The sequence below is a fragment of the Brassica napus genome, chromosome C4, assembly GCF_020379485.1.
Source record: "Brassica napus cultivar Da-Ae chromosome C4, Da-Ae, whole genome shotgun sequence".
Lineage (NCBI taxonomy): Eukaryota > Viridiplantae > Streptophyta > Magnoliopsida > Brassicales > Brassicaceae > Brassica > Brassica napus.
In genome coordinates, this window is record NC_063447.1 from 17,294,170 (window position 1) to 17,302,661 (window position 8,492).

At 36.4% G+C, this 8,492-nt stretch overlaps 1 protein-coding gene across 1 annotated transcript; it reads left to right on the top strand.

The window, feature by feature from the left end:
* Positions 1 to 863: 863 nt before the first annotated feature.
* Positions 864 to 4,945, top strand: LOC106433234. Its single transcript, XM_048754500.1, has 3 exons — positions 864 to 2,124; positions 2,989 to 3,156; positions 3,256 to 4,945. Exons 1-3 carry the CDS (start codon positions 1,588 to 1,590, stop codon positions 4,927 to 4,929), a joined length of 2,379 nt encoding a protein of 792 aa, XP_048610457.1. The 5' UTR covers positions 864 to 1,587; the 3' UTR covers positions 4,930 to 4,945.
* The last annotated feature ends 3,547 nt before the right edge of the window (positions 4,946 to 8,492 follow it).

Below are 8,492 nucleotides of genomic sequence, written 5' to 3' on the forward strand. Positions count from 1 at the left end.
TGAATACATGCAAATATAATATGTTAAAATGTTTTCTGTGTACTACAGAAAAAGTTGTTTGATATTATCAAAGACGAAACATAATCCACTTTTCTGAACCCAAGAATTAGGATTTTGGTGTTTTCCTCATGTTTGCATGGGAACTCTCGAGAAATTGAATTCATAACATGTTTCATTTATATAGGTTAGGCCAAGACCGATCCTTTTTTCAGCCGATCTGTCCTTGCCTCTTTCGTAGTAGATAGAGCCAGGTCTATAGTTTCTATCTTTCCAGTTATTTTTGAAGTTTGATCTTATTTCATGGTAGTAAAGAATTGTAGTGTTAAGTCATTTGACAAAATATTTGTAGGTAGGATCTTTCTTCTTTACGTACGATCATTAGTCTCCAATCACATTTTTGCTGCAATTTCTATAGAACATTTGTGTGAGTTTTTTTTTTTGCTAATTCTTTGACATTTGTATGAGTTGTTGATGTAAAAAGATATTTACCTGCTATCAATATGAAATCTTAACAAAGATAAAAAAAAAAGTTGAAATTTTGATGGTAGAAGACTGACCCGAGGTCTCTAGTAGAAACCCTCTAAAACCAACATAAAAATTCAAGATAAATAGACAACGGTGGGAGGACGTGGTAGAAAAAGGCGTGAAGATATTGTCTTCTTCTCTTTCTCTTTAGCTCCTGCTTATCTCTATATCTATTGTTTCTCAGAAACTATGACTTAATAGTCATAACTGTATGGTTACTTGATTTTAAATTGAAATGGTTTTTATCAAAAAGGTTTTATATATTACTTTCTACTAAATATTTGTGTCCCAAGAAAAAATTTCTTATAAATATTTAAATGTTTCTTCTAAAATTTTCCTAAAATTGTATTATGTTATATCACTCAAACCAAAATATCATTAGTTATAATCATTATTTTAGTGCACCATCATTCTCTACAGCAGCTATTTCTTACCTTGCCGTTTTTCTACCACTAACTCTTTACACAAGTAAAGATTAGATCATCTAGCTCCCGTTGAATCCAAAGGGCCATGCAACCATAAACCAAATTATTATCAGAACTCCATTTTTTAAAACTCTAAATCCTGATTAGATACGAGAACAAAATTCATTTCACTTTTTGTTGAAAACGTGATTTAAGACCGATTTGTGTCGAATAGTATTATATCTTGTTCCTCTAATATTTCCGAGCCGTAAAGACTGGTAAAGGCAAAGACACATTAACAGGTACAAAATATGATTAATAATATATGGCCACTATCTATTCAAATGAAATTAATCGATTAAAGATAAAATTTGATTTTTCATTACATAATAATCCATTAATTTTCACGCACGTGGAACCCATTTGGTGTACTTCCACGTCCTCTAAGAGAGCACTGACCCACTCATCAAAAAGATACATCTTTATAAGCCCCTTCATCGTCACACAGACACACACTTCCCTCTCAATTATTCCATATTCTCCTAATTTCTAATTGTTACACCTCAACACATTAGATTCGTACCAAACAAAAACGATTAGCTCCCAAGCCTAAGCTTTTATTTCCTTATAATTTTTCTTGGGTTTCTCTCTATAAAGAATGCAAATGACTGAGAGAGGCCGAGCCATGTGGCACACGTCCCTAGCCTCGGCATTCCGCACAGCTCTAGCTTGCACAATCGTTGGTGCGGCTACGCTCTACGGACCCGAGTGGATCCTCCGTTTTGTGGCATTCCCGGCGTTTTCTTACGTCACGGTCATTCTCATCATTACGGACGCCACGCTAGGCGACACACTACGTGGCTGCTGGCTAGCCCTTTACGCCACATGTCAGAGCGTTGCACCGGCTATCATTACACTAAGGCTTATAGGACCAGCTCGGCTCACGGCCGGAACTACTGCTTTAGCCGCGGCTTTAGCAGCGTTCTTGGTGGTGCTACCAAATAATTTGACACATTTGGTGGCTAAGCGGATCGCTCTTGGCCAGATTGTTCTTATTTATGTTATTGGTTATATAAATGGAGCTGAGACTGAGCCAGTCATGCACCCACTTAGAGTCGCAGCTAGCACCGCGCTTGGTGTTATAGCATGCGTTCTTGCACTTCTTGTTCCATTTCCTCGCTTGGCTACTTGCGAGGTACCACCTCCTCTCTCCCTCAATACATACATATATAAACACTTTGAACTGTTCTTATTTACGTTTAAATGCACAGATTTATCTTTATACGTAGTAGTAAGACTATGGTCTCGATTGTTTCAAACACTAATAATATGTTTAATATACAGTATATAAGATACAAATAAAACGTATGTAAATAAAGAACCGAGATCTAATGTACAATTTAATATCTTGCATGGGAATAACATCTTCTTTTTTTCTTAATTAAGAAAGTGGAGGATAACATTTTTTTATCTACACAATTTGCTTCAAACTAACTATATTTCGATCATTCACGACTGTGAGAAAATGGTACATAAATTTTCCCATATTATAAGTAGCGGATTGCTTCAAAGGAAAGAAAAAAAAAATTGTTAAGAGTTTAAATATCTTGTAGATCTGTATACGTGTTCGAAATAAACTGATAAAACAAAAGAAGAAAGTAATCAATAAGCATAATAGATTAATAAGTGGACTTTGGTTATACAGTCACAAAACATGTTGACGTTGGTTTTTAAAGTGTGTTCCTAACTTTATTCCGTACCACATTAGTTTATATCTTTCTTATGTCATAAACCACCGCCTAAAACTTTGTCCTAATTAATTCTTCCCAATATTGCGCACAAGCTGTGTCGCATCACTGTCGCATCACAAACAAATATGGCTCCATTTTACAATATTAATCAACTAATATAATAGACCATGAAATTATAACAAAACATTTTCTCATCATTAATAGTAAAATGCTTTGTGTTATAGTACTGAATCAACCCTCTTGTGTATGGTATAGGATTCTCTCTGATATTACCAAAATCAATTTACTTTAAATATACATACGGGCAGGTGAAACAAAGCTCCAAAGAGATTGGTCAAAATGTAACGACGCGAGTGAAGTTGTACATGAAAGCTTTTTGCGCCGAGGATGCAACCTCCGCAATGGCTTCTGTCTCACAAGCTCGAGAATTGTCTCGTATGTCCTCCAAGCTTTATCAAACCATCAAACGCTACCAAGTAATTAACCAATTCTCATATTTCTGTTTTTCTCATAATTAATTTGAGTATAAATGTAGATGGATAATATCTAATATTCGAATGTTTTTATATATATAGCCAAGCATGAGATGGGAGAGGCTTCCATTTAAGATATGGAGATGGCAAAATGTGAACGATAACAAAGGAGAGAAACTGCAAAGCATGGAGATCGCTCTGAGAGGAATGGAAATGGTATTAGCAAGCAAATCTCCTATACCTTCGAGTTTACTTGCGGGAGAAGTCAAAGATGGTATCAAGAACATGCAAGAACGTGTGATTCTCTCAATCAAACGAGTAAACAACATCCCTCAACCGTCGGTGACTCCAGAAACCGATCTAGAGAAGCCCGATGAATGCCTCCAAACACTTCAAGAAATCCCGGAAACATCTCAAGAATTGCCCTTTTACTTCTTCTTGTTCTGCCTCAGGCTCCTAGAAACCATCTCAACGGCTAAACCGGAGGAGAACAAGGGCTCAGTCAAATCCAAGAGTAGGTCTTGGGTCAGTGATTGGGACAGCAAGAAGGTTATGCCGGCGATAAAGTTATCGCTTTCGTTAGGTTTAGCGATTTTTCTAGGGTCACTGTATAGTAAGCCCAACGGGTATTGGGCTGGTTTACCGGTAGCGATCAGCTTTGCGGCAGCAAGAGAGGCGACGTTTAAAGTGGCGAACGTGAAGGCACAAGGGACAGTGATAGGGACCGTGTACGGAGTGATGGGCTGTTTTGTGTTTCAGAGGTTTTTGACGGTTAGGTTTCTTTCTTTGCTTCCGTGGTTTATCTTCTCCACCTTCTTGAGCAAGAGCCGTATGTACGGACAAGCCGGAGGAATCTCCGCGGCGATAGGAGCCGTTTTGATTCTTGGGAGGAAAAATTTTGGAGAGCCAAGCGACTTTGCGATCGACAGAATCGTCGAGACTTTCATCGGGTTGTCTTGTTCGATCATGGTGGAGCTTGTCTTGCAGCCCACGCGAGCCGCTAATGTGGCGAAACTCGAGCTATCTAGAAGCTTTCATGCTTTGTACGAGTGGGCAAGCTTGTTTGGAGCTAAACCGAGTAAAGCTGAGATCGTGGAGAGTCAAAAGAAGCTGAGAAGTCATTTGACTGCGCTCAAGAAGTGTACAGAAGAGGCACAAGCGGAGCCGAGTTTCTGGTTTTCGCCTTTTAACGCTTCTCGCTACGAAAAGCTCTTCAAATCATTGTGTATAATGGCTGATCTATTGCAGTTCAGCAGTCACGCGATAGGGTTTCTTGAGGAACAAGGAAAAGGAAATTCACCACAGTGCAAGGAGATTCTTAGAGACGTAGACCAAGATCTCAAGAGTCTAACACAAAGCATAGGTCTTTTAGCCAAATCTTTTGAGGAAATTACTCTTCTCAAATCACTTGACGCATTCGAAAAGGCGCTTGTAAAGAACGATAACAGCTCATGGGACATTGAGTTGGGGAAGACACCAAACCCTAGTTTCTCAAGCCCCGAGAGCGAGCCAGAAAAGATTCTAAATACGTATCTCCAGCATTGCAGAGGAGTTGCGGATGGTATGTTCCGTGCGGAAGAAGAAAGAGAAGAGGTTAAAGTGGATAAGAGTCAGGTTGTGTTGAGTTTGAGTGCATTAGGGTTTTGTGTGGAGAAAATGGGGCAAGAGGCAATAGAAATTGAGGAGATGGTTAAAGAGGTTGTACAGTCGGAGAATCCTTCGAGCCACGTTAACTTGCATGAGATCTCTTGCAAAATACGTTCTCTGTACAAATAAACGTAATTCCCATTGATATCACAAATGGCGTCTGCAAGAAGAAAACGTTCCAAATTTAAGCGAAAACAAAAAAAAGAATAAGAAAATGTTGCCTTTTTTTGTTTTCTCTTCTTGTTAATAAGGTTGTGTGGTTAGCTGGTTATACCAATAACATTACCGATTATGCGAAGGCTAACCAAACAAAAAGTTTATTTTCCTTTTTTTTTTTTTTTTTTGAACAAAAAAGTTTATTTTCCTATTTGTATCCGTTGGGCCAATTTCAATATCCGTGGGCATGTAAAGCCTTTCTCTCCTTATATAAAAATTTTCAAAGTGACTAGGCATAGGCATTTTGCCCACATTCCAACCCCGCACCGAAACATAACCAAAAATATAAAAACTTGGAACACTTTTGTTATGAACATTCTGGATAGCTAATCCCGATCAGTTATACCTGATATACGAAAAATAACCCAAAGATATCCTAAATGTGTGGAAACCTTGTTGGTATGTTCTTTTTCCTCTGTACCGCGGAGCACCTACCGTTCTTATTCTTTTTTGCTTCAAGATTTAGTAAAACTTAAATCCGATATTTGTTCTTTTTTTTAATTAACCACAGTGTCCGGCAACCAAAGTCAACTAACTAATCCGTGGATCCCAGCGATGCCAACATTTGTAAATCTCTTGGTGGCCAGTGAAAATCGAATTGGAGATTCAAAGTATTTAGTAAGACTTGAACCCGATTAAAGTTGGACAAATATTGTGTTCTGTAATTTAATAAAATTTAAACCTGATTAAATTAAATAAATCTGACCCGAACCGATCCGACCCGATCCGACCCAACTTATTAACCCGGTCGGTGTACGACATAACACATCAAAGACTGATTTACTACAAGAATGCAACAATTTTTTTTGTCAACACCCAACAAGGTTTTATTTTCTGAGAACAACATAAAAATTAAATATTTGTTTGGACGAGTGAGTCAGTGACATGGCCGTCCCTTCTGTAAAGCTCGTGAAGCCTGCGACCAATTATTTTACAAAAAAAATTAGGGCCACATCCTTAAAAATGATTATTATCAAATGGTTAGGAAACATAATTCTGATTTTTTATTTTGAGTTCCAGGGTTGATCCTAGACTAAGCCGGATGAAACATTCGTTTCAAGCTCCCAAAATTTTTGAAAATATATATATATAAATAGGACTTTAAATTTGTAAAAAAATTATTTTAGACTCCAAATTATTTAAATCCTTCTTAAATCGTCTATAACCTCAAAATCTCAGAGCCGACTCTGCTGAGTTTGAATCTTGTTTTTCGATATTGTGGTGTTTGTTGTGAATCAAGAGAGAGGAAATTTTTTGTTGTTATTCTTATAGGATTTAGAACCTTTAGAACATGGACTTATGAGTCTATATGGTCATCCACATAATAGTTCATAACATTCCCCTTTAGATGTCCATTATACAAACATATTTCCTAAAGTGCATAAGATGTTGTCTTATTAAAAATCTTACCAGGAAAACCCAGTGGGAAAAACCATAGTTAAGGAAAAAATAGTCAGTGCACATCTACTCCCCCTGATGAGAACATCACTTGAGATATCTGATATGACATAAGCCAATTTGATGAATTAACTCCTTACTCTTGGACTTGGACCGGTTCACCTTTTTGGCAGATTTGACACTCATCACTGAAGTTTGAATATCTTGATGACCTTAGGATAAAATGACTTCAAACCACTTGGAAATCGAAGCTAACATCCATAACTTTAGGCACCGGTCTAGCTCTGGTAAGATTGGAATCTCGAGTGATATTTGGGATATCAGTCAAAATTAGGTATTTTGAGACAGCTTGTACATGTCCCACGAAAACAGCCATATCTAAAGTTTTATCATCGGGAATGATTTGATTCAAATTGTAGATGAAATTAGATTCAACAATCTTTCTCTGGACACAAAATTCATATTTTAATTCCATTTATAAGGTCTCTTTTGATTGGCAAACTTTCGACCTTCGTTTCTATTTTGCGAATGGAATGTGTTCATGCCTTGATTCTTCATCAAGTATGCTTGATATTGATCAGTCTCTTCTACTTTTCTAAATGTCGAAAATACATTAGAAGATTGATAGATATTTATCACTTAAGTGATAACATTCCTCTATAAGATATCTATCATTTGTGTGTTCTTTGTTGCATCATTAAAACTTTAACATAGAAATCTCATTGGGAGAAAACCAATGATAAGGAAAAAGAGTACAACCACGCATATTATCATATTTTCCCCCTAGAAGCATCATCTTGGGGAGATGTATTCTTATCCTACTTATCTTTCTTTTATGAATTTATATAAGCATATTCTTAGTAAATAAAACACATTTGATTGTCATATAATCTCTTCGACCGTTGGACTTCTTGTCCATATCATTTATTTCACACAAAAGGTAACACCTTGCTCTATTTGGACTCCATGTCCAAATTTCCTTTTATAGACAATCTTTTAAACCTTCTATACATACTTGTACATACGAGTTATTTTCCCTCTTCTTATAAATTTTACTAGTATGACCATTCTTCTTGTCATACAAAATCACATTTTTCAATCATGAAATAAATCAGTATATTTTCAATATCATGGTATTTCATGACCAATAATTATTTTCTTTATATGTTCAATACACTCGAGCGGTAATGTTCTCGAGAACTAGCATTTACTGCTTCTTGTAGTCCAAATCCTTATGGGGTTTACTGTTTCTTGCGGTTTATATTCTTTTGGATCATTGACATAATTGTCATTTCCAGTGACTTTCAATTCTTGCCAGACTAAAAACTTGAAAGTTGATGCTTCCACCACTTGATGATGTGTTTCTTATAAAAATTTCAGGTCTTTGTGAGAACTCTTGTGAAACTACTCTTTTGCGTCTCACAACTTTTTATCATCTCATTCATTCTTTCATATAAATATCCATTTGTGTGCCACTGGTTTTGCACCATTAGGTGTACGGACTATCGGTCCGAATACTTTTCTCTTTTCCAAGAGATTTAATCCTTCATCTATTGCTTGTTTCCGTTTTGGCCTATCATTTCCTTTATGTACACTTTTAAATAGATGGTTCATGATCCTCATTCTCATCAACTGCTACATTGCATGCATATCTATTCACGACGTCGATTTGATATTGGTTCCATATTTTTCCAGAAATGACATAGCTATTTGAGATTTCTTTATTCTCAGGTACTTGAATTTCTTTCTTGTCATGTTTTCTATCTCTTCTCGAGATCCTTAATATTTCATCCCTTGATTATGTCATTCTCATTCATGCTCCTTTTCTTTTCCAAGGATTATTACATTTGGAACCGATAGGTCTATCACGCTTCATATGCTCTTTAGACTCATTAGCAGTTTGTTATTGTCCTTATGGAACATCCATTTTAACTGAAAACATTTACAGCTGGTACTTGTGACTTAATCACTTTCTTAGGGTTAGTAAAAGTGTCTGGCAACTCATATGCTAATAGAATTATCTCCATACATTCATTTTGGACTTCTATTTACGCTCTTTAATCCGAGGATCAATGATA